At 43.4% G+C, this 24,976-nt stretch overlaps 1 protein-coding gene across 1 annotated transcript in view; it reads right to left on the bottom strand.

The window, feature by feature from the left end:
* The window catches only part of kmt2cb (lysine (K)-specific methyltransferase 2Cb), a 62,144-nt gene that overhangs the window by 5,258 nt on the left and 31,910 nt on the right, over positions 1-24,976 (bottom strand). Inside the window, exons 18-53 of the mRNA XM_069692020.1 lie at positions 24,710-24,814; positions 24,437-24,618; positions 23,870-24,034; positions 23,674-23,780; positions 23,441-23,512; positions 23,076-23,288; positions 22,326-22,445; positions 21,947-22,072; positions 21,712-21,845; positions 20,476-20,665; positions 18,609-18,701; positions 18,272-18,319; positions 16,667-16,807; positions 16,110-16,142; positions 15,604-15,750; positions 15,370-15,511; positions 15,015-15,250; positions 14,821-14,894; positions 13,336-13,533; positions 11,116-13,107; positions 10,385-10,698; positions 8,668-10,259; positions 8,466-8,574; positions 8,225-8,291; positions 8,062-8,122; positions 7,696-7,928; positions 5,241-6,899; positions 4,811-4,999; positions 3,685-3,849; positions 3,446-3,575; positions 3,077-3,224; positions 2,788-2,972; positions 2,177-2,313; positions 1,404-1,686; positions 786-925; positions 6-119 (exon numbers count right to left, since the gene is read on the bottom strand). Of these exons, the coding sequence (XP_069548121.1) occupies positions 6-119; positions 786-925; positions 1,404-1,686; positions 2,177-2,313; positions 2,788-2,972; positions 3,077-3,224; positions 3,446-3,575; positions 3,685-3,849; positions 4,811-4,999; positions 5,241-6,899; positions 7,696-7,928; positions 8,062-8,122; positions 8,225-8,291; positions 8,466-8,574; positions 8,668-10,259; positions 10,385-10,698; positions 11,116-13,107; positions 13,336-13,533; positions 14,821-14,894; positions 15,015-15,250; positions 15,370-15,511; positions 15,604-15,750; positions 16,110-16,142; positions 16,667-16,807; positions 18,272-18,319; positions 18,609-18,701; positions 20,476-20,665; positions 21,712-21,845; positions 21,947-22,072; positions 22,326-22,445; positions 23,076-23,288; positions 23,441-23,512; positions 23,674-23,780; positions 23,870-24,034; positions 24,437-24,618; positions 24,710-24,814 (10,044 nt within the window). The remainder of the gene's footprint in view (positions 1-5; positions 120-785; positions 926-1,403; positions 1,687-2,176; positions 2,314-2,787; positions 2,973-3,076; positions 3,225-3,445; positions 3,576-3,684; positions 3,850-4,810; positions 5,000-5,240; positions 6,900-7,695; positions 7,929-8,061; positions 8,123-8,224; positions 8,292-8,465; positions 8,575-8,667; positions 10,260-10,384; positions 10,699-11,115; positions 13,108-13,335; positions 13,534-14,820; positions 14,895-15,014; positions 15,251-15,369; positions 15,512-15,603; positions 15,751-16,109; positions 16,143-16,666; positions 16,808-18,271; positions 18,320-18,608; positions 18,702-20,475; positions 20,666-21,711; positions 21,846-21,946; positions 22,073-22,325; positions 22,446-23,075; positions 23,289-23,440; positions 23,513-23,673; positions 23,781-23,869; positions 24,035-24,436; positions 24,619-24,709; positions 24,815-24,976) is intronic.

The raw sequence follows: 24,976 nt of genomic DNA, 5'->3' as shown, positions 1-24,976 counted from the left end.
CAAACCTTAGTTTCTGTGGTTAATCTGGATTGCAGTGGTGATGATGAACAGTAGAGAAGGAAGCAGCTGTGACTGCAGAAAACCAGGTCTTCTTCAGATTTCAAACGGCCGTCAGACTCCTAATGAGAGAAATCAGTCCAAGATTTAACAGGCTGAATAAGGAATGAGGTGTTAAATCAAAGCCTGACCAATGTGAACTGCTTAAGCTCAACTGACATTCAAAAGAGTGATGAAATAAACATCAAAAACATACAATATTTAAATATCCAAAATACTCTAAGACTGAAGTCAAAGGGTATGCTGTTTAACCCACTAATTGATCTGAAATGGATTTAACTGCAGCAGGCAGGATTTACATAATCAGAGGATATGTGCAGTATCACTGTGGCGCTGTGTGTGTATAAATTTATAGATGTGTGTGGCCCTTCAGGCTGAGAGCAGATAATACTATATATCCTCTCAAGTAAGGTCTGGGCATCCAGTCACAGCTCATTTAATACTCCCAGAGGGAAATCAATAATAAGATGAAGATGAGACTGATTTGTTTGGCAAAGATGACTTGAACTGGTGCCATGAGCGTGTTTAACCATGTTGTACCTCATTAGACCCTGTGGATGTAGAGCTTTTTGGTGATGATGAAAGAACAAACATTGTTGATCGTCCATTAGCTGCTGCTCTGATCTCTGAGTAAGCAACTGAGAAGCAGTATATCATCTCATCTATCGCATCACGAGTGCTTCAGTTGAACCACAGTCTGGCTTATTTAAACCAAATCAATTAGGTACCTTCATGTGAGCAGGGAGGTCTTTGGTGGCTTTCTGCACTCCATTTCCCAGGACCACCACCTTACAGTGGCAGCACCACTGAGGTTTGCATCCAGGGCTGGCGGGGGTCTTATGGTCCGGTCCTCGAGCTACAGCTGTGCCTGGGGCAACAGAAGATTTACAAAATGTATTCTCTGATAGAAAACCAACAGATGAATGTTGCTTTACTTTAAGTAAACAAATAACGATGAGCTAAGAAAATAAAACATCCTATTACCGAACAAAACAAATATCCTTTACTCTGTTTTAATAGCTAAAATAATCAGTAACATTAATGAGGTCACGTGTCAGCACCTGGGCTGTATGCTGCCCTCAGCCCCAGATTAATAATTAAATACTTGACAAAATGGCCGTTTGTAAATACCGTTAAGAAAAAAAATTGCGCCAGTGGATGTTTAAGGGGAAACAATTACTGTTGAAATTGCGTTGCTGCATTGTGATTTTCCTTCTTTTTTTTTTTTTTTTGCAGAGTGTGATTATGTTTAGCTTAAATCAGAAATAACATTTCAATTACAGGCTGTATAACAGTACCTGGGGGGACCGAAGATGCTCTTGTTTAATTTAGTTTCATTCCCTCACCTGGGCTGTTGGGATGGAAACGGAAATGATGTGCCTGCTGCTGTAGCATCATTCCCTGTGCTCCGCTGGGCCTCATCATCTGTCCTGGCCGTCCGTGAAGCCCTCCATTGTCTCCTTGTCCGTGGAAGAGCATGGTAGGCCGAGGTTCCATTCCATGGGGGCCCACCCTGGGACCACTGAGCATAGATAAGGGCCCTCTGTCGGGGGTGCTGCTGACCTCATAGCTGCTGGGGATCTTCACACACAGTAGGTCTGAAATGGCTGCCACTACACCTGTGATGTTCTAAAGAAAAAAACAAAAGCAAAAACAACAGTTTAGTTAAATCTTATGAATTGATTTTCTTTAAAGTACCTATATCATTTGTATATTCAACATTTTTCCTCTAAATAGTTTAAAACAAACACCAGCATCACCACCATCATCGAGTGTTTTCATATTTCAAAGTTCAGTTAAAATATGAAGCCCCTTGCTTTGGTTTGCATACTGGGTTGACTTTTAAATGTTAGAACGTGGGTTTTAACATAACCTCAAAGGCAGAAATTGTATACAACGTGGAAATAGTAGAAAATAATGACGCAAGATGATGCCAATTATCTCCACAGTCACACACCTAAGTTTTCTTTGCCATGTGAAAGTGAATTGGCCTGACAGCGAATAAGCCAGACAGTATAGCAAACTTTAATGAATGTGCAGTTTTAAATGTCCTTAATTAATTAAATTGAATAAACAAGTAGAATTACTAAGAAGCCACAGTAATTTGAAGTATTCTTACCTCAGCAGCAGCTGGTCTCAGTGTGATAGCTACAGAAACCAGCCCTTGTTTGGAGTCATGAGACATGGGGCCAAAGGGGGAGCCAAAGAACATGGAAGAAGGCTCAGTCTTGATATCCTGCAGTTTGATCTCTGACCCTAAAGAATAAAAAGGAGAGCTTTCTGAAAAACTGTCAAAACTGTTGAGCTCTGATCGTAGTCTCGAACGGACGAGGACAATAGACTTGCACGATGCTACTATACATTGTACAACTGGGGGTATATGCATATGCATACATGTTCCAAACATACGACCTCCTCACAGCCAGAAAAAGTGTGCTGAGCAACAGCAGCAACAACAACAAAAAAGAAAAACAAATATGAAAAAACTAAGTGTGCACCTGCTTAACAAGATTAAAGCCAAGGATGACAAATACAGCAATTAAGCCGTGACATATATATATATATATACAGGCGTCCCGTTTCCTTTTCAGGCACATACATCGTCTGCGTGCTTGCTGTGCGTACAGCCTGGGATAATCAGCACATTTACATCACATTTAGCGCATGCTAAAGCCATAAGATGTGACCATGGTTGATGATCAAACTGTTTCGGGAGTTTTGGGTGTTTACCTTTCCCATCAGGCGCAGGAAGCATGGGGAGGACAGGAGACAGGCAGGGGGACGGCGGCTCTTCCTTCACCAGAGAGAGGTCTGGGTAGCGACTGATCTCCATGCCAACCACGCTCTCAGGAGATGAGGATGGAACAAAGCTGTCGGGGGTGTCTCTGTCCTTGCAAGGCTCCTGTCCTCTGTTGCTGTTATCATTCATCAGGGAGAAACCAAATGTTAACCAACACACTAAAAACCATGCAGCCTAAATAGATCTTCATGCCATGAAGTACTGTTAATTATCCATTACCTGAGCTCTTCCTGGTTGTTGTGAGGAGGAGTGGGAAGAGAAGCTGGAACATCCACAGTTTTGGGTCCCTGAGCAATGGCCCGGGCTAACAGATCTTCCTCAGTTCTAAATGGGACGTGTAGTGGCTTTGGGACCAGGCCTTTGGAGACTGTATGTAGTAAAACAAGGTATGTAAACACTTTGCTTGTGTGTGATGATGGCAATACTTCATACATAATTACTGATATTTTGCTGATGAGGTTTTAAGGATTAGGGCAGCACAATATTAAGACTGCCAACAAAACATGATGGTGCAAACTACCTGGAAAGATGTATTCTTTACAAGTCTTCAGTAATGTCACAACAAAATACCGCCTCCTGATTGCTTACCCATAGCAGCAGCTTTGCTGGCCAGCTCTTCTGTTGTGGCAAATCCGTTGATCATTTTCTGTCGGTTCACAGGTGGCGGGGTGGGAGGAAGAGACGCCGGTGGTGTCGGTGGATTGCTCAGGTTACTCTGCTGTAGGAGTCAGAACCAATGCCACGTCAGCACACTATGCTGCAGACACACTTAAAACCCCATCCCTCTGTTTAGCCAGTTTTCCCTTAGTGAGGTAGATGGATCTCACCTTGTAGGCCAGTTGGGAGTAATAGTCAGAGACTCCATCAAGTGAGGCGCTGCCGAAAGTACCAGACAAGAGGTTCTCTCCATTGAGCTGGCCGCTACCATAGGGAGCAAAATGGGCAAAATTGACCCCAATCAGTGGCTCCATGAGGGGCAGCAGGGAGAGCTGCTGTGGCAGGAGAGAAAAACAGAACCAGGGGAAGGGTTAGGAGAGGAATCAGAACAGGATTGTTCTCGCACAAACCACCCCAACCAGAGCAACTGAAGCTCTCTAATGCAGGATAGTTTATCTTCACAGTAAAGCAGTTCCACTCGTGTTTTATCAAAATCAAAACGAAACCATTATCAAAACCTCCTGCCTTTTCAAAAAAAGCCATTCCGAGCAGTAGTTGTGTCTTTGTTATGTAGGATTATGTTAACATTAAATAGTTATTCTGCTTCCTGTGAAATACCCAGAAAAAGTAACCTCAGATATAGCATGACCTGCCTGAATTGTGAGTGGCCTTGAGTATTGGAAATATAATAAGAACTTTAATCTCTGGTCCAGTTATCTAACTTTGCACAGTTAACAGTCCAACAATGGTAGACATTTCCATCTCAAAGTCACACAGTCAAAGTCATGAATTCTGATTAAACCAAATCCATGTTATACTTGTGAGAAACTTACATACATACATAAAGCACGAGCTTATTTAGGTTCTGCTAAGCTGTACCAAATGTGATGATCAGATGCTATTGTGTTGCATTTCTAATGAATGCGTTAGCTTTATAGAGTTAAAATGAATAAGCCTCAATCAATGAGGGACTTGCAATATAACCATGAATCCCCTTCAACTCCCCTGAATAATAACAGCTTCTAATACCTGGGTGTGTAACTGTCATCCGACGAGTACGTAATTACAGTAATATTCTTACGATATGTGGAATTAGTGTCTGTGCACTCGGCACAGATAATATTTTATTCTGGCAGTAATTAATACTATAAAATTCAGAATAAAGCAGTCTGATAATCTGCAATCTTTCTAACATCCTTTGTATCTATAGACGGGTAGTGGTGCAGCTCCTACCAATTGCAAGAAGAGCAGGTGATAAGATTAAAAAAAAAAAAAAAAAAAAAAATTCAGTCTAACCTGTTTGATTTGGTTCATTACAGTGTCAGGGCCAGAATGCATCAGATGCCGGTCATCCCCTTCCTTCTTCCTCTTCTTGTAGCGTGAGGCAGGTTTTTCTCCTCCTTTTGGTGCCCTCTTGTTCCTCCCTTTCTTCTTCTGTTCAGGGAGCAGAGGACCAAGAAAATCTGGGGTGCCATCCGAGTATGCCTGGAGAAGCAAAACAGATGTTGCCTTTAAAATCTTGAGTAAACTTACTTATCTGGCTTTAAGTTGGACGTTTTCAAACATATGACTTTGCCTCATTTAAACACTGACAGCTATGACTCACACCAATTTAAATATGACACACCTCCCATCTGAATCACTGTGAATCACTTAGCCTGTTTATGACTCACTATGTTGATCACCCCCTCAGCGCTCTACAACTGTATGACTAACAAACACTGACCCCATTGCTGTCCATGGAGCTTTGCCTCAGCAGGGCTTTGCAGTCTGTGGGCTCCTCCTCCTCCGAGCGCAGACTTTCTTCTGACCTCTGCTGGGACAGTCCAGGTGGCGGTGTACTTTTGTTCTTCAGGAGATGTTTCAGTAGTTCATTGCCAGCTTCCCCCTTGTTTGGACTTTGCCCAGCAGGGAATGGAGACGCGCTCCCTTTATTACCCTCTTCCTTCACGGAGCTTATTTCTGAGCCAATGGGCCCTTCTCGAGGCCCATGGCACTCAATGGCATCAGTCTGCTCCAGCTTTATGTTGTTGAGGATCTTCTCATGCTCCTGAGCCTGGGTCCTTGATGTGTCTGATGACAGACCTAGTTGTCCAGACTGTCCTCCAGAAAGCTGCCTCTCAAGCTCTGAGTGGCTGGGGGTGGAAGACCCCAGTAAGGGGGACCTAGACAAGTCCTGGTCCCCGAAGAGATGGGTGTTTCTGGTTGGAGTTGACGAGGTGTCTGAGACACACGGCGTGAGAGGAGCTGTAAGATCCGAATGCGGAGTTGAAGGTGTCTTGACTGAATCTGCGTCATCATCTTTCTTCTTTTTGCGGTTCCTCTTCTTCTTCCCTTTCTCGTCTGGGATGATGTTGGAGTAGAGCTGAATCAGAGACTGACCTGAGCCCGGAAAGTTAGACGGTAGAGGTGTGGCCGAGTCACCCCCAAATGGTAGACCCTCACCTGGCATCTGAAGCATCATTCCAGGTCCGCTGAATTGACGAGGCCTGGGTTGAATGTGAGGAAAGTTAGGGCCTTGAAGGGCAACATTATCAGGCCCTAAACCAGGCCCCAAACCAGGCCCCATGTCCGGTGGCATCATCCCATTGCCCATCATGGCTCTCCTTTCCCCTTGCATAAATGTTCCAGGCGGGGAGCCCATTCCCGGCTGCATGCCCTGCTGCTGGGGGAACATTGGTCCAAGTTGTTGCGGTTGTTGCAGAGGGGGCCTCTGAGGCTGCATGAAGTCCTGTGGCAACTCTGCATTAAAAAATGGCATCTGAGCGAGTGGTCCCATATTCCCATCTTGCCCCATCATTCCTTGCTGCTCCATTTCCATATGGTGTTTCAGAGCTCTCTGACGTTCAACCTCCTGCATGAGCTGCACCCGCTGTCTCTCCTGCTGCTCCCTGAGCCTCTCCCTCCTCTCGCGCTCCTGGAAGCCTTCACTGAATGGATTGTTGTCATCAAACTTCACACCACCTGCCTGCATGGGTTTTACGCCACCTGGTGGAGCGGCTGGTGCTTGGGGCTCCACAGGCATTTGTGAGTGCTGAGTTACATTACCAATTGGCATCTGCAGGGGCTGAGCAGAATTTCCCACAGGTACCTGCGGGGGCATTATAGGTGGCATTGCTGGCCCTCCCATGGGCATAGAAGCACCGGGATGCCAGCCAGGTAGCGGGTTGGGCATGCGAGGAGGTGCATTTGGCTGGCCAGGATGAAGTGGCATCTGCATCATGGGGTTCATAGGAGGCTGGACCATTGGTGGCCCACTGGGCACCATGCCAGCAGCGCTTGGTACTGGGTGCATCACTGGCATAAGTGGTGTCATGTTGTTTTGCTGCTGTTTCACTCGGTACTCCTCTATAAGTTCAGCATGCTCCTTCTGCTGCTTGCGGATCTAAAATAAGACAGAGAAAAACAGTTTTTTTTATTTATGACAATCACAAAGTAATTATGTGTGACTTGCAAGGTGTACTATTACATTTAAAAGACAAACTTGTGAGGAAGTGAGTTCACTAAAGGGAAGAAAATTTAACTTTTAAGGGCAAGTTAGAAAGTACACTCGGCAAAGACAGCGGCAGTGGAGACAATCATTTTGTTTGAATATTATTTTTCTAGTCTGCTTGGAAAGGAAATGGCTAGATGTATACCTTCAGGTGCTTAGCTTATACCTACACTGAGTTTGCTCAAACTAGACTAATAGCTAATACTAATTAGGTATGCTATAAAGATCAGATATGATCAAAGACAGCACCTCTGGCCCTGATACACAAAAACATACCTTTCAAAAGTATAAAAAAGAATTAAAGGTAATGAAAATGAATAATAAACAGTGAGGTACTTTTTCCTCTTAAATATTACATGCATGCACATTACTTTTACATTGATGCCAGTGTTTCTGCTGTAGCTAAAGAATACTAATTAGTTCAGGTTTTTTCATTGTTATTTAGTTATACCATATTTCAACAACAAAAACTGAGCATATGATGGCGCTAATTAGCCTGGAATTTGCTCCCATGTGTGGACAAATATTCCAGGTGGAGGACCAGATCACTATTTTTTTTACTATTCCAACTTTAAACATTAAAACCCTGCTCACAGGACCAGTGAGGGGGCAATTCTTAGGGCAGCCACTGTGAGGAGGATAGGTGAGACAGAATTCAGTGGTGGAGCTCGACAGGCCGAGCATTTACCTGCTCCAGTTGTTTCTGCACTACACCCTGCTGCTCTGTGACATGTTTGAGCTGCTCAGCATCGTCCTCAGGGAACTCCCTCCCTGCCTTCTTAGCAGTTCTCTGCTTGGCAGACAAGGCTTTCTTAGACTTCCTGTGAGCTCCTATCTTCTCTTCCAGAAACTTCTGCTGCATTTGAAGTAGTTGCTGAGTCTCCTGGAGCCACTCCTCGTACTGAGCCCTCTGAGCATTGTCTGAAAGAAGAAAAGGGCTCTTTTCTTAGCAATCTTGACAGCATAAAAAAAACAAACATCTTTATATTTCAAAGCCTAAAAAAAGCTTTAAACCAAAACACTGACAATGCATAGAAATTTTGAGGGAACTTACTGACAAATCCCGGTCCAAAGTTTGGAGGATTCGGTCTTGTTACTTGTGTCAATTTGCCATCCTGTAACGAAGATTGACAAGGATGTTACCGTATATTTGGAACTATGACATTTAGCAAGATACAGTTTTAAAATAACATCTAAGCAGATTAATGATCATTTACCTGTCCAACTACTTGGGGAGGAAGCGGCGTACTTTCAGGACGAGGTGGTACAGGCCCAGGAGGAAATCTGACACACAGAAACCATGACAATGCAATACCCAAGCTTTACAGTAGCAATTCTACTTGATAGAGGCACAATACACAAGTGGCTGAGTTATGAGGTTGGTATTACCAATCCGATACATACACGTCCACCAGAAGCAAAAAATATATTCATGTGGTAAAAAAACTAACTTTTTACCTGTTCATTCCCATGGTCATCCCCATGTTGTTCTGAACCATGACTTTGTTGATGCCTTTTAGTGCAACCATTTTGGCTTTCATGATGGGGTCCGTGATGGCATCAAAATCTGCAAAAGACAAATACGTCACTGTCAGAAATAATCACTGTGCAAAAAGAGAAAGATTATCTCAACCTAAAAGCAGTGGCCCAAACAATTTACCGATGTTGGGGAAGAAGGAGTCACTGGATCGCTGTCGTATCATGGCCTGCATCTGCCTCTGCTGCTGTTGCTCCTGCCTCTCCTGGTCTAGGAGGTCCTGCAGGAGGAGTGGCTGCTCCTCCAGCAGAAGAGGACGGTGTAGCTGGCTATGCTGACCCATTGCCTGGTTCAACATTGCCTGCTGGGCCTGGCTCAGACCACTCTGGTCCAATTCAGGGGACAGCCCCAACTGATGGTCTGCCCCAAAGCCAGCCAGGGAAACTTCTCCTGTAGTGGGGGTGTCGGCTATTGTTTGACTCATTGTAAGTCCAGAGGTATGCTGAGTATCTGTGACTTGGTTCTGTTGGCCCATGAGGTTACCTCCTTGATTGACAGATTCAACAATTGGATTTAATGACTGCTCTTCAGGCTGTTGCTTAATGAGTAAACTAGACAAAACAGGGGTGGAGTCAGACAGCACTCCCTGCTGGTTGATTAACATGTTTCCAGCAGCTTGCTGGTCTCCCACCTCAAGTGGCTTCTGACAGTCTTTGACCTCTGCTTTAATTTCCTGCCCAGGTGCCAAAGAAGCAGAGTCATGATTTCCAGGGGCTTCCAGCTTGATTTCAGCTGATGACTGCTCACCTGGATCCTCTGACTTCGCCAGTTCAGGGGCTGAACTGGATGAGGCCTCAGCTCCAGAGCTTGTACTTTTGTGGATGTCTGTGGTGTCAGCACTGTCATCTATAGGATCACTGAGATCCAGTTCCTCATTAAACATGTCTTTCTTGATGTCATCTAGATCTGGGTCTGTATAAGCGATGATGTCAAATTTTCCAGATGTGAGGAAATCGTCAAGGTGGAGGTCGTTGGTCTCTAAATCGAGGTCTTTGCTATCTTCAGGATCCAAATTTAGGTTTTCCAAATCAGCATCTACCAGGTCTTTCACCTCCACATCTTCTAAATCTTTGACTGCTGATTCTTCCGCATCAAGTTTCTCCTCCACAGCTTCACTGCTGGTAATTGAGACAGCCTCAGCCTGCCCAGCAGGGGGTGCAGACAGGATCATGGATGCTGCCATGTTCTGGGTCACACTTGAAGCAGGCTGACTCATAGATCTCATCAATGGAGACTGCTTGAGTGTATTGTTTCCTGGCATCTGGGTTTGGTGATGAAGATTGTCCATGCTGGCAGAGAGCTGCAAATGGCCAGTCTGGCTGGCCATGGGGTCTACCATCCTGGGCCCCTGATTTAAGTGGAACCTGGAATCGGGTACACCTGGAAAGCCTGCTGGCCTTTGACCCTGGAAGTTAGGATCTATGTTGCTTCCTTGCATGGGGCCAGGGGGAAATGGCAAGCGTGGCCTGTTTTCTGCTGCTGCTCTGTGTCGTAGCTCAATGAAAGGCTGACCCATTATGTTGTGCTGCTGCACTGGCATACTACGTGGTAGGAAGTGCTGCGGCATCCCCATAGGGTTTCCTCCCATACTTTTTGCCATTTCAGCAGATATCGACCGTCTCATTTGAGGAGGGACATCCTGCATTGGGTGTTGCCCTCTAGGAAAGAACTCTTGGGCCCCATGAGGTCCTAAAACCCCAGGTGGAAACGCAAACCTAAAACAGGATAAAAACATATATTAACAAAGAGAAATAGCATGCCTACGTTGTTGTTTTTTTTATTAGCAATTACAGAAGTGTTGAAACACAAAAATTCATCAAATCAAGTCTAACACACAAACCTTGGTCCCTGATGTCTCAAATTAGGATCTCCAGGATGTGGTGCCCGGTGCATTTGTCCTTCATTAGGGAAAGGGACACGCTGATCCCCTGGAAAAGGTCCAGGAAACCTCATTGGCCCTCTCATGGGTCCTTGGCCAGGATAAGGTGGAGGAGGCCGGTTAAACATTTCCCCCTGTTGACCCGGGCCTTCCAGGGGCCAAGGACGAGGCGTTCCTGGGGTCATGCTGCCAGCAGGGTCCTGAGGACCCCTCTCCTGTCGAATGGCACTCCTCTGTTGTTGCTGCTTGAGGATTAGTTCTCTGATTCGTTGTCGCTACAACACACAAGTTTGCAGATATGTAAGCCTTTTTAAATACAAGATGAATGACCAATTTATAAATTACAATAATCCTGAATGTTTAGCTGTTCAAAGAGTTAATTTTGGCTTAATTATTCTACACAGCTGTGTGTAACTTGGCCATCATTGCTATTAGACAAAAAAACATATTTACTAAGATTGCTAAGAGATCAATAGATGTGGCACCATTCAACAATGCATGGGATATATTTTAATAGCTGATGGCAATGACAGCCAAACTTCGCAACATGACTGAAAGTGTTAACAACAAAGCAACAATCATTTTAAACAATTACAAAATTACTTTAAATAAATAGAATTTCAGAGCAAAAATGTTAGCAGTAATGTATGAATAAGATTCATAATAAAACATAAACCAAAGTTTTTATATACCTGTCTGAGTCTCTCCTCACTCTCAGCGAGAGCAACACCCTGAGCGTCAGTGGATCCACCAGGCATTTGTGGGTTGTTGGACAGTTGGACTGGGTCTTGAGGGCCAATTCCATTGTTACCCACAACTGACTGATCTTTCATTTCCATTTTCTCTGTTGACTGTGGACGAGGTGTCATAGGGGCTTGTTCAAATGGGTCATGGCCAGGTGTCTGACTGGGTCTTCTGGAGGGTGACTGAGTAAATCCATCCTCTGAAACACTAGGGTGTTTTGGTGTTTGAGAGTCTAGATGAGGGAAGGGGTCTTGAAGCCTGCCTTGGGGTGGGGAGAAAGGATCCTGGCTTCCCATCAGTCCTGGCCTTGCCCCTTGTCTGTTGATTCCATCAGGACCAGGCCTTGGGGTCCCTGGAGGCTGGCTGTAAGGGTCATTAAGCAATAGTCTTGGGGCCCCAGGCTGAGAAAACCTGTCACTACTACCTGGCCTTGATGGCCCAGGTGTACTACTAAATGGCTCCATCGGGCCCCTTTGGCTACCTGGTGACTTGGCAAACCTCTCTCCCACTGAGGGCCTGGGGGTGCCTGGTGGATGAGCATAAGGATCCACTGAGTGGGATGGTGACATCCTCTGTCCAGGGTGGGACTGATGAGAGAACTGGTTCATCCCACTGGGGCGAGGAGTAACAGGAGCTTGTGAGTAAGGGTCTGAGGATGGGCTAGGGGTGTTTGATGGCTGACCATAGTTGTCATGTGGACGTGGGGTTCCGGGAGGCCTAGCATAGGGTTCAAAAAATGGTCGAGGTTGAGTACCAGGTTCATTGATGGATCGTTGGTTACCTGTAGGCTGAGAGAAAGGGTCAGAAGCTGGCTTGTTTGGACCAGAGGGCTGGGCAAAGGGGTCATATGTGAAGTGGTCGGGCCTTGGAGTGGAAGGTGCGTGTGCATAAGGATTTCTAGACATTTGACTCATTGGTCCAGGCTGAGCAAATGAGTGCCCCTGAGGGTGATGCTGGCCCATTCTTGGAGGTGTGGTAAAACCGTCATTTCCAGATGGTCTTGGGGTATGCGGGGGCTGTGCATAGGGGTCATTCTGCTGATTCTGGGAGAATCTGTCATTAGGATGAGGACCTGGTCGGCTGAAGGGGTCCTGAGCCTGAGGAGGGGGCATAGGTGTTTTGAACAGAGGGACAGAGCCAGACTCATTACTTCCAGGGATTGGTGTGAGTAAAGGCCTTGAGTAAGGGTCAGACAGGATCATTCTGTTCTGGGCCATGCGCTGATAGGCATCATTTCTTATCATAGGCCTTGAGTATGGATCTCTGCCTGGAGAACCCATTGGGGGCCTTCCTTGAGCAGCCTGACTGCCCCTTGGGGGACCCATGGGTTTCAGAAAAGGGTCCATTTCCCCAGTTGGCCTTGGGGTGTCAGGAGGTTTGGCATAAGGGTCACTGCTCATTGATGTCGGAGAGCCAAAAGATTCATGAGCAGGAGAGGGCCGCCCTCTGTCCTGCTGCTCCATTAGGGAGGTAGGGGATTTACCAGATTCCACTGGCATTCTTCGACATGTATTTGGTCCGAGAGTTGGCGGTCTTGGGGTGCCAACCATTTTGGCATATGGATCCCATGGAGAAGAAGGTCTGGAACCAGAGGAACCTGGTGAGAATACCTGTGGAGACTGAGGTTGGGAGGAGGGGCCAGATGGAGGAGGTGGAGGGGGTCGTAAGAACACATCCTCTGGAGGACCTGAAGTGGGCGTCCCTGGTAGCTGCGGCCTGGCAAAACTTTCTTTAGGGTTTAGCTGTTGCATGGGGGACATGCTGCCATTACTGGGCTGGGAGGCTGGGCTCTGGTTACCGCTGTTGCTGCCATCTCCGTCTGACTGGCTGGTCTGCTGCTGTTGTTGCTGTTGCTGCTGCTGGAGTTGCTCATTCTTAACTTGCTCCAATTTCTGGGTGGCCTCAATTTTGGCTTGCTGTTTGCTTTTCTGCCTCATTTGCTGTTGGAAGGACAGAGTGAAAGGAGGGATTAGACATCAAAAGGGATGCAGCAATTATCAGTCTCATGCCAAAAATGAACTGGACCTACTAACCACCAATGTCATCAGGGTTAATGTGGAGGATAGTGCAGTTGTTTAGGGAGCTTTACTAAACCACCACTTCTTAGCTGTCTTAATATTAAGTGGACCTGCCGCTGCATTCGCTGACTTCATTGCATACACTCTTACCTGTCTAAACTTCCACTCTTGTTCATGCTCTGACTCTTTTGGTTTCAAAGGGTCTTTAAACAGGAGTTCTGTGTCTAGTGGTATGTTGGGATCAAACACCTCAGGGGGCTGTTGCTGTGGATGGTGCCTCTTCACCGTCTCATTCGACATCTGGACTTTGTTGATGCGCAGGGCTGCTCGGTTATCTCTTGCCTTTTGCTAAACAGCAAATCAATCAGAATTGCAAAACAAAAACACATCAGGCAAATATTTTACAAACAGAACATTGCAGAAAAAAGACATCACCTATACAAAACCAATTTTCTGTTAGAAGTGTGATGCTGTAAAAGTTCATTGATACTGCTACAAAAACTGATATGTAACAATAAATTCTCTTTCATAGCATTTTATTTCATCACATGGTAGTATATGGGGACTTGCATTGGCAGGCAAGTTTAAAAACAGCAAGACAGCCAACTCTAAACAGCCAGATGGTTAGGAGCTATGACATTCAAATTTACAATCTCCCAGATGTATGGGTTGAGAACTGACAAGCATGTGAACATTGCTACTCTGATAAATAAAAACAGTTGTGGTTGCAAAGCTACAACATCCATAAAAAGACAAAGACTACTCTTCCTCTCTGGTCATATCAATCTTGTTTGTAATCCAGTAACAGGGGATTAGTTCAATAGAGGTTTCCTCTTCATTGGCAAAGAGTTGAATATTTGGTGGAGACAGAAAGAAAGAAGTCTCCATCCCTGAGGCTATGGTGGCGTGCGAATCAACAACAAAGGCATGCCTGGATGTAGAACTCCATGGTCTCATAAATGTCTAATACACAATTTCAATTTGGTTTTGATTCGATCCCTAGGTTAAAGAAAATGTTCAAGGTGCAAGTATTCTATGTTGCTGGGTTGCAATTTTTACACACATCCTTGAATCAACTTCCCCAATTAAATATTTTTTCTTTTGTATGCTGAGTAAGTGCACAGACAGGAACCTTTTATTGTTGTACATGCAGCACAGGATAGAAACCATTCTGTTACACTTAATAAGGTATCTCAATAGTTGCCTCATCAGATCAAGGATGTTGGGTCACAGCCAGGGTGTTATAGTGGGATGTCAAATGAAAAAGCAGTGAAAGATAAATTTAAGCATGCAAGCTGTTAAAATGTCCTTAAAATCACCAGAGCAGATATTATGTCTTTGAAAATGGCCTCCGCCAGGTAAAATTACTTCTAGTGAACTTAATTAGAGACCATAGTGAGTTCTAACACTGAACAGGGCTTCCTGTGTTAATTAGTTCATCTGTGAATGGCTGGATTTCAAATTGCATTGGCAAAAGGCAAGAGGCCAGATACAGGAGTCTGCCTTCTGCATACTAATATGTCAGTGCAACTAGCAGTGACAGTTTGGTGTCTCACACGGATCAAAGTGTTTAGGCTTTGAAACAGTTAAAAAAAAAAAAAAATTTGGCAAATTCAACAGTATGAATGATCTTACCACATATGGGGCCCTGTCTTGTGAACTAGCTTTCCTCCAAAGTTTTGCAATTTGCTTCACTCTTGTGGACCAGTCTGTTGAGGGAATGAGATGGGGAGTTGTCATGTCAACAAGAGCATACAACATATTCTTTGCACTGTGTGACTTGGGTACAAGACAATAAACATGGACATGCTTTCTAACCATATACCAACCTGGGTATTCTTCTTTGAGGTTGGGGAAATTGATATTAGTATATAGGACAGGTGCGACAGTGGCTAGCTCTCCGAGTGTCTCCTCCTTCTCCCACTTGAGTGTACTCCTCTGGGCATTTGACATGGCTTCAGTCTCCCCCTCGGGCAAAGTTCCAGGAGGTGTCGGGCCGGCACCATGGGCAGAGGAGGGCCATGGACCAACTGCTTCTCTAGGCATCTGATTAAACTTTCTATCCCTGTAACACCAAGGACAACAGCTCTAGTGGTATAATTTACTGATTTTGCTGTGAGAAAAAATAAAAATCAATCTTTTAACTGTTTAATAGTTAAAAAAAAAAAGGAAGCATTATATTACCTTGGATTGTCTGTGAAAGGCATACGGTTAAGGGGGGAGAAATTTTCTGGAATGCAGGGCCCTGTTCCGGGATTTGTAGGGAAGCGTTGGTTTGGTCCCATCATACCATTGATCATTGGCATCCTTGGAAACATGGGATTCCCTACATACAGAACAGGTGAATTAGATGCATGGATTTTCTAAAATATAGTATGATGTCTATGTCTGACCATGAAGAGGTGATTAATGACGTACCTGCGTTGGGGTGAGGCATACTCGTGCCGGGTGTGGCAGGGAGGGGCCCTGGACCCTGGTGGTGAGGCACCTGTGGTGGATGTGGTTGGCTCGTACTGGGGCTGAGGACTGCTGTGAAGAGATCCTCCACATCCTTGCCTTCAAGCTCTGTAACAGATGTGGCAGCATAATGTTATGATTTTGTATATATAATGAAATGCACTGTCAGATATCAGGCTTCCCATGTGTTAAAGATACGCTAGTTCCAAATAGTGTAAAAATGTAATATGAGGAAAATGCCCATTTATGGCCAATTTCAAGAAGAATGGAGTGTCTTCATATTGCAATAAATTCACGGCATTATTGTATGAGCTAACCAATTTTCATAATTGACTGCCTTAAAGAAACCTGAAAAAAACTTGTCGCACTAACCTGTATAACATTATTTAGTAAAATACTAAATTAATGTGTGGGGGACAACATGGGGTCAAAAACTTAGTTTTTACAAAAAATATGAAATTACAAACCTGGAATTTTGTAGAGTTTGCTGAGAATTGATTCTGCAACAAGGAAAGAATCAGAGAAAACTGATTATTATTCACTTTAAAGTTTGTAAGTAACAGTGTAAAACAAACGTCTTCAAGATAAAATAACGTATAGATCCAAGGACTGATGTACGGGGACTGATCTCAGGAACTAAGAGTTCCTTCAACCCTTTGATATCCATGTTTGCACCGTGGTCTAATGCCGCATGAATTTGGGTAAATTTCTCACTTGAAATTTCACAAAGCAATAGCGGTTTAACTTCAAGGATGTCTTACTCTAGAAATGCTTATAAATGCCTGGACTTGGTCATCATGTTGCATCGAAGCACAATGAACAAAAACCCCTCCCTGAAACTTCCTGAACCATTAGGAAGAACTACCCCACCAAGATGGGTCTTTATGAGAGGCAACATATCCTGAAAATCCAATTAGACCCAGGTTTCTCTGGTAAAAACGCAGGTAAAGGAACCAAATTCCTCAAATGGTTCCAAGTCCCCGGAAATGTGGCTAAAGATGGATGTCTGGTCTCCCACACTGACCATCAGTGACCATCTTGTCTAGCTCTGGGCTAAGAATGCCGTCCAGGGGTTCCTCCGGGAGGGTTCGAGGTGTCCTCCGGCCAGCCTGAGACTGGGGCACCACTGGGGAACTATCTGCCAGGGGCCCAATGTCCAGACCAGCTGTGGAAACACACACAGACCGACAAAAACAAATCATAACACGGACGTACACACACACACACGCACGCACGCACGCACACACACACACACACACACACACACATAGAAACACACATATACAGAGCAACCAACAAAGTATCCTTCCAAGAACGTGATCATAAATATAGACTTTAAGTGTGAACATGTCTTTTGTCTGAAAAGCCAGTAAAAGCCATCAAAACTGAACAGTATATGATTAAAGCTCCTTGGGCTTCCTGTGCTTCTTCTGTGCTTTCTTTGACCTTATAATATTTACACTGTTCTTTTGTATTAAATACCTTGATCGATAGATGGATGGATGGATGGATGGAGATAGATAGATAGATAGATAGGTAGGTAGGTAGGTAGGTGGGTAGGTAGGTAGGTAGGTAGGTAGGTAGGTAGGTAGGTAGGTAGGTAGGTAGGTAGGTAGGTAGGTAGGTAGATAGTAGGTAGATAGATAGATAGATAGATAGATAGATAGATAGATAGATAGATAGATAGATAGATAGATAGATAGATAGATAGATAGATAGATAGATAGATAGATAGATAGATAGATAGATAGATAGATAGATAGATAGATAGATAGATAGATAGATAGATAGATAGATAGATAGATAGATAGATTAGATTAGATTAGATTAGATAATACTTTATTGATCCTGCAAGGGGATATTCTTCAAGACAATATTGATATATATTTTTTTAATTACTGATCAGGTCTATAGGAAAACCCACATAAAAAAAAAAAAATCTGGGTTCCTAAATTACTTTCAAATTGAATTATGTCAGAATTGGTCGAGCTTGCTACATTACAAAGCATGACTACCAATACATACAACCGTTTTCCTTCTCTTGTCGTATATGCTATATTTGTCTGACACAAAAAACTTTCTACCGATTTAGAATGGCTGCAAACATTAGTTGGTAATACCTGTATTCAAACTAAATTATATAAGCCTTTATAACATTCAAGATGAACAAAGTTTTTTTTTTTTTTTTTTACAAAGAATGAGGGACATGTACTGCAGAGCTTTTTGGAATGAAGCCACAGAAATGAGAACAGAAGACCTTCAGCATCTTCAGGAACTGGAAGAACATTTGCCAAGGCCTCTCGGTCTCTAAATTGCTCAGTTCTAAACTGCTCATTTCTTGAATGCAAGAATGTCCTTGTCAGTCTGTTTCTTTGCTACCTTTTCAGATATACATTTATGAAAGGGTATAAGGAGGTTCACGAAGATCGACACACCATACGCATTTGAGTGAATACTGCCCACTGTTAGGTAAGCACTAAGCCATTTATGAGTGTTAAAACAATCCAAAATGGTTGACAAAAGCTAAGTATGAAACAGCTTATATGCATGCACACTCAAATAGAGACACACACTGGAAGAGAGGAAGAATGCACTAAAGCAAGGGATTAGTAGGCCATAGCACCCTTACCAAAAGGAGGAGGTGAGCTGTCAACCTGGAAGGGGCAAAAATCAAGACCTACAAGAACCCAAAACCAGATAAAATGAGTGAAAAAATAGTGAAGACAGAACAAGCACAACACGCTTCAGACAATGCAAACAAACAAAAGATAAACCCAAAGGTAAACAAAAAGTATTGTTAAAGAATGTGACATTAACAAAAGAAAATCATTAAGGTGGTGAAAGCAAAATAAACTTGCTGTCTGGGGAAATTTCTGAATCAGGAGTAAAAGTTTGTATAAACCCACAGCTAGGTGACTATTAATAAATTCTTGCCACTGTGACTGCCTGTGAGATAAATGACGCACCAGAGTCACTGCTTGGCTTTCCGAGCATTCCCAAGATGTCTGCATCAGTGTTCAGAACATCAGATAGATCAACTAATGGTTCCTCGGACGTCTCTGTAGATGAAGGACAAAAGGAAGAAACAAAAAAAAACAAAAAGAAAGGAAACCAAACTGTCACAAATCATAATTGATGGTGATGAACGGACATGAAAGTGTGATTTGCAGCCATTTGTTTGGATGCCACACATAGACTTTAGTCTTAATTAAACATAAAAGAAACCCTGAAAGAACTCAAATTTACCACATCAAAAGATCATTCAGCAGTGACTGTCAGAGAATTGTTGCCAAAGATATGAACTGTAATACTGGGATGTCAAAACACTACAAATTGTTGAAGTTGGAAAACTCATTCAGTTAAAACAGTTTTTCTAGTCTTTGATTTGCAAGTGTGGTTCAGTGTTTTCCCTATTTTATCTTTCTCTTCTGTATAATAATAATAAAAAATAATAATAAATTGGCTGATAAACCTCACTACTTTCTGAAAGTCACAGTTGTCAAGGTTACCGTGTTTTATTTTGTTTAAGTGTTCCAACTGCAGTAACAAAAATCCAAATATTGCTTTTCAAAGAACGAAATCTTGAGCACTGCCATATAATTTTACAATTGTTCCTTTGCTTAACAACTATATGAATGTTTTGTACACTGATTGTTGTTTTAAGTTTAAGTAAACTAAGAGGTAAATATGCAAAATGATATTTGTTGGACTGAATTTAACAAGCTGGGGCATTTTAGCAACTCTGAACTAGACCAAAATTGAAACCAGCAATCAGACATTATCCTTATTTTCTGTCAGTGATTTGATCTGTACCATGCAATAATATGCAATTCAAATACGATGACCATGTCAGTTTATTACTACTGCAGTTTAACCACCCGTTATAACAAGGAATCTTAAAATAATAAGTCTTTAATGGAGTGCAGGAAGCAGGTGTGATGTGGACTCTCTATTAGTTGCTGATCAAACAGTGTGGCTGAAGCTGTGCCTCTTGTTGGGGAGTGGCTGCACCGTAAAGTTTCTTGTAGGTTGAAATAATAAACATGTTAAGCAACTGCCCCAATGTGTGAAATGTTCAATCATGGTTAAATTCAGATTTAATCTTTGGGCAGTTTGAGGTGTTGGCAAAGATAGTGTAGTAGCTTTTTCATTTGGATTGAGCCTTGACAAGCTACTGGTACTATTCTGTTTCAGGCACTTGCCTTTTGTTGTTTTGCCTGCATAAACATTCAGGTCAGGACAAAGGCAATATGCCATTTTTTTTTTTTATTTTTTTTTTAAACTGAGGGAAAGATCTGGAAAGCAAGAGAAGCAGAGTGAGTGGGCAGGCGAGACAGAGCAAGTTTGCAAAAAAAAAAAAAAAAAACAGGCACTCAAACTTCACTTTTTCCCTTCACCTCTGGAATTAAATGACTATTCATTTAAAGTATCTGTGGTTCATTGGTGATGTAAACGGAGCTGCAGTTGCAAAATTGAGTTTGAACGTTTAAGACAAAAGATGAACCATGACACTTTGACTTTGTCATGTTTGAATGGGTGAAATGCAGTTTGAAAATGTGTATGGCGAACGTTTACTCCTGCATTAAAAAGGTAACACTTTCATTGGGTGTTAACATTAAAATGACAGGGGAGAACTTAATGGAATAAAAGCCAATGTTGGGTCCCGAAAAAAAAAATAAACACAATATATCCGTTGATTCCTTTCCTGCGTTGCTCTAATATCGGCCGATCTCAGTTTTTGGTCAAATCAAATAACTTGTCCAATGCATTGCTTTGAATAAGTGCATCCTTACATCTCTCATCCTGTAGAACAGTAGAAATGTCTATACATACGTGCTGCAGCTGGTCTGGTGGGCAGAGATGATGAGGCACTGAGCAGAGGATCTGATGATGGGTCCAGGAAGCTGGTGGTGGGATGCTTCCTCTCCACTTGGCTTTGCCCGTCCTCCAGTAAGCCCGACTCAACCGCCTGCTGCCTGCTCTGCTTGCTTTTGTCCAGCAGGTCCTTTCCAAAGAAGGCCTCCTGAACATGACAACACAGCACAGGTCACACCTGTGTTGACACTTTTCTTCTTCTTGTGGTCTTGTAGAACTGTCACCTCACCTTTCTTGACATCAGTCTTGGGAAACACATCACCATGTCACACAGAAATTATTCAGCACCCAGTGAAGGCCGCAGAGAACTGAGGTGAAACCGAGAAGCTCTGAAACTAACCGTCGTGCTGCTGCTGACCTCACCTTTGTCACCACCTTCCTCCCATAAGTCATCTACTATCCTCGACAACATGTAACTGCAGCTCACTGCTGCACCAAGACATTAAAAGCCCAACGTGTTGCCATCTCAATAATTAATGAAATGTGCTTCACTGTGACGGACCTTTAGGTAACACTGAAACATCCCCCTCTCCCGTGCACTGTGGTGGGATAAAGAGCAGCACTGACAGCTGCCGGTGGCTTAATGCACATCACATATCTCTGTTTTAGCCAAGACAAGGTGACACTGAGATACTGGCTGGGGAAAGGGAGCCTTGAAGTCATCTCCAGTTAAGCTTTTGTATGTCAATTCACAACTAAGACAGGGACCACTTAAAGAGTATGATCAGAGACAAGTATCCTCTACTGTGAGTCCCTTTAAGCTGTTCATCTTTCAAAAAAGCTCACAGAAGGGGCTCTGTGCACCAAAGTTCTGTGAGTGGTTTCCAGGCAATGTACTTTGGGTTCCCAACCTTCCCAAGGGTGAGATAAAACGCATTTTATGAAGATCTGGCATGACGTGACCAGACAATCTGTGCATATGAATGTGACGTTTGCATAACAATAAAACCAAAATAGATTTGCAATCAACTGATGACATACATTTTTAAACTAAGTCAGTCTTTTCTCTCATAACAAATACGCTTTTTTAGAAGATGCAATGTTTGAAATATGCTAGAAGAACATTTTAAAAATGGAGCTATTTATCGATATCCACGTGCAAAAAAGAACACCCACCTAAAGGATATATAGTGGTTTACACAACGGCTACATGTCATATCAAACACCAACTTCGTGCTATCACTGGTGACAGACCTGCAGGTAGGTGGGAAAAGCCTCCTCCAGTTTGGTCTTCTTCTTTCGGTAGCGTTTCTTTATTTTTTCCGGGACTTCTGGTCCAGGAGGCGTCTCATCCACAGGAGTATGTGGCAGGGCCTCTGTCCATCCAACTGTGAAGAAAAAAATATATATATATATCAGAGTAATCCCTTCCAGCTCTGCTGTAAACTGTTATTATGGAATAATATGCATTTAATTATGATTCACAGACCATCGTCTTTTCCAATTGGATTCTCTGACACAGAGCCGGAGGAATCTTTTCTGCAGAGGGATCGTTTAGCTTTGCCTGGACCTTGGCCTGGACGACTCCTCTGGCGGACCATGAATCCACCAATGCCTTGTGAGAAGAAATTTGAATATTCTCAATAAATATGCCCACAAACGATACCAATTTTTGTTACGAAGATGCAGGTAATATAATTTTAAGTTTTGTTTAATGCATTCAGCAGTGAGTCTCAGACGCACTGGACAGAGCCCTCTGTACATCAGAGGCCGTGAGATGGCAGTGCTTTGCTACAGCTACAACGTCGGGCTTGTACTGCACCATTTTACGCTTCAGAGGAGCTGTCTCCTTTAATCAGGTGCCCTACCCGGCCGGTACGGTTTCCTCTTCCTCTTCTTGCCGCCGTCGGCCCCCTTGGAGTCATCTTCTGCTGGCTCTCGCTCCAGGCTTGAGTCAGACTTTGCTTCACAATCTAAGATCTCCGCCTCTGTGAGAGGGAGAGAGCATTGATGATGAGTGACAGCCCTGCAGCAGAGAACACCTCGGCCAGGCCCCTTAACACAGTGCCAGGGTCAATTCTATCTGAACTCCACACAGTGGCAAGACATTAGCCTGATTGAAATTAAGTTCACCAGTCTTACTACTAAGGACCTTCATTTGCAGTGGAAGTTTTGTCTTTTGGATTGTATTCTTAAAACACAGCAAAATACCAACCAGCAGTCTAAACACATGCTCTTTACACTGAGTGAGGACCAAGTGTGCTTTAGTGAGCAAATTCCCATTCTGCTCTTCAGTATTTGCTCCACTGTCTACATATGGCAAGGTTGTCAAAACCTTCCTGCCATAACACTTCCATACTAAGACATGAATCTCAATGGAATACTATGAGAGCATTAAGGGAAAGTTAATTGTCACATCTAATCATTACATCTGAATGTGGTCAGCTTTATTCTTTTTAAATAAGCGCTGTGTAACTGTAAAATGTTGAAAGATCAATGAAGCCTGCAGAAAAAAAAGAAAAGAATGAGCACAATCATAGTCCAAGTCGCTGTTATAGTGCAATCCTTGGATAAACACCTTATGATGAAAGAAGAAACTTGTGTGAAAAGGCACGTACCTCTGTTGTCCTCCATGTCTTCATCACGAGAGTGTTCCGAGAGGTGGTCCACGGGGGCCTGAAGCACTGCCACACTGTTCTGGTTAATGATCTTCAGCTTCAGTTTCGGCTTGGGTTTCCTCCGCCGTGACGCTGTAGCAGACAAGCTCTGCAGCTGGCAAAGTCCTGACTCTGTCAAACAAACACCGTCCTGGGTGTAGGTCCTTGACAGATCTGAAAAGACAATAAGAAATGATTGTGTGCTGTTAGAATGAGCAAATACAATAAACTACAGTAAAATCACCAATTAATAATATATATATATATATTTTTTTAAATCTTTCTGCAGAATGTATAATCCATCAACTGTAAAGCTGTTAATTTACCGATTTCTTTAGCCTTTGTGACAATCTGTGTCATAATCAAAGGCTCAGTGGTGTCTCTGGTCTTGGTGACAACTGCAACAGCACAAGACACACAAAAGCCATTAAACAAAACGGTAGAAATAGGACCAAATAAAATAGTTCAGTCTTTTCACTCTACAGTGGACACATTTTGTAAAAAAAAAAAAAAAAAAAAAAAATATATATATATATTTTTTTTTTTTTTGAGAAAGCACCTTTAGTGGTCTTGAATGTTCGGCACATTGTGCAGTCAAAGCTGTTGTCTGCAGCTTTTTCTACATCTTCCTCTGAATGGAGACTCTGACAAGAGGCATGAAACCACCTGTGGATGGAGGAACAAGTTTAGATAAGAACCAATAATGCTCAGAAAATTTGTCGAGACTAGGTTCTCCTGAGCCGACAGCTGCACACCTGTCACATTGGCGGCACTGCACGATGATGGTGCCTTCACTGTAATCCACCAGGCAGATTGGGCATGTTGCAAGGCTAGCACAGGGGCCACACTGGGTATAATTATTCTGCCACTCACACCTCAGGCCCGGGGTGGTGGCACCACACTGGGTACAGGACACACACCTGCAGGAGACAGGGAGGACAGAGGTCATTTAACTCGGGTTACTTCCAAGAGGTTAACACAGCATTTAATACGCTGCGAAAATTCTTCCAACTCATTCCACTATACTCATGCTGCAAATATGAAATTATTTCTACTTCGTTCCTGTCACTGCTCATATGTCTTTGTACAATTGAAAAAGTACACATTTTATAGTTTGTTTTTTAAACTGACACTGGTAGGAAACTATTACTCAGCGAGATATTACACAGCAAGATCAATTAGGAAGGGATTAAGATGTGGTAAATTGTCTGAGTTGCTTCCTGTACCAATAAATCAATGTGTTATAATGTTAAAGTTTGTTCTAATTCAACTGGTTGTCTGCTTGAAGCACATTTGGGTGGGAAGATCAAAAAGTGACTCACCACTTGCACTTCCAGCTGTCCTTGGGCACATTCTGCAGCGGAGGGTCCAGGCAGTACGTGTGATAGCTGATATCACAGTCATCACACAGCAGCAAGCGGCCAGGATCTGTAGCCTGACCACAGGCCTCGCACACTGTACACTCCAGACAGCGCCAGCCTTTACTGAGCACCACCTTGGTGATCTGTGGGAAGTAACAAAGTGATCGTTGTAAGAAGCTGTATGGATGGTGTTTCTATGCTGAAGGACATTCATAGAATACGAACTCGGTGTACCTTTATGCCGACACAGAACGGATGGTAGCATTGGCCACACTGAGCACAGGCCAAAAGACGGCCCTCTGCGCCGAGACCAAAACTCCCACACACCACACACATGTCCTAAAAGGAAGAGAAACACCATGAGATACCTGTCCTATGCTTTCTGTACGCTAACCCTGCACAGTTAATAAGAACGGTACAGTTGTCCTCTATCCTCCAATACAGACATAAACGTACCTTGAAATACAAGGTAAAAAAGAATGTAAGACTCTTGGCTTACAG

Source organism: Brachyistius frenatus, unplaced genomic scaffold (genome assembly GCF_029030835.1).
Source record: "Brachyistius frenatus isolate BFR_SWC_R1_liver_20210118 unplaced genomic scaffold, ASM2903083v1 Contig_12, whole genome shotgun sequence".
NCBI lineage: Eukaryota > Metazoa > Chordata > Actinopteri > Embiotocidae > Brachyistius > Brachyistius frenatus.
Note: the sequence above shows the minus strand (reverse complement) of the source record. Positions and strands in the feature narration are given on the sequence as shown.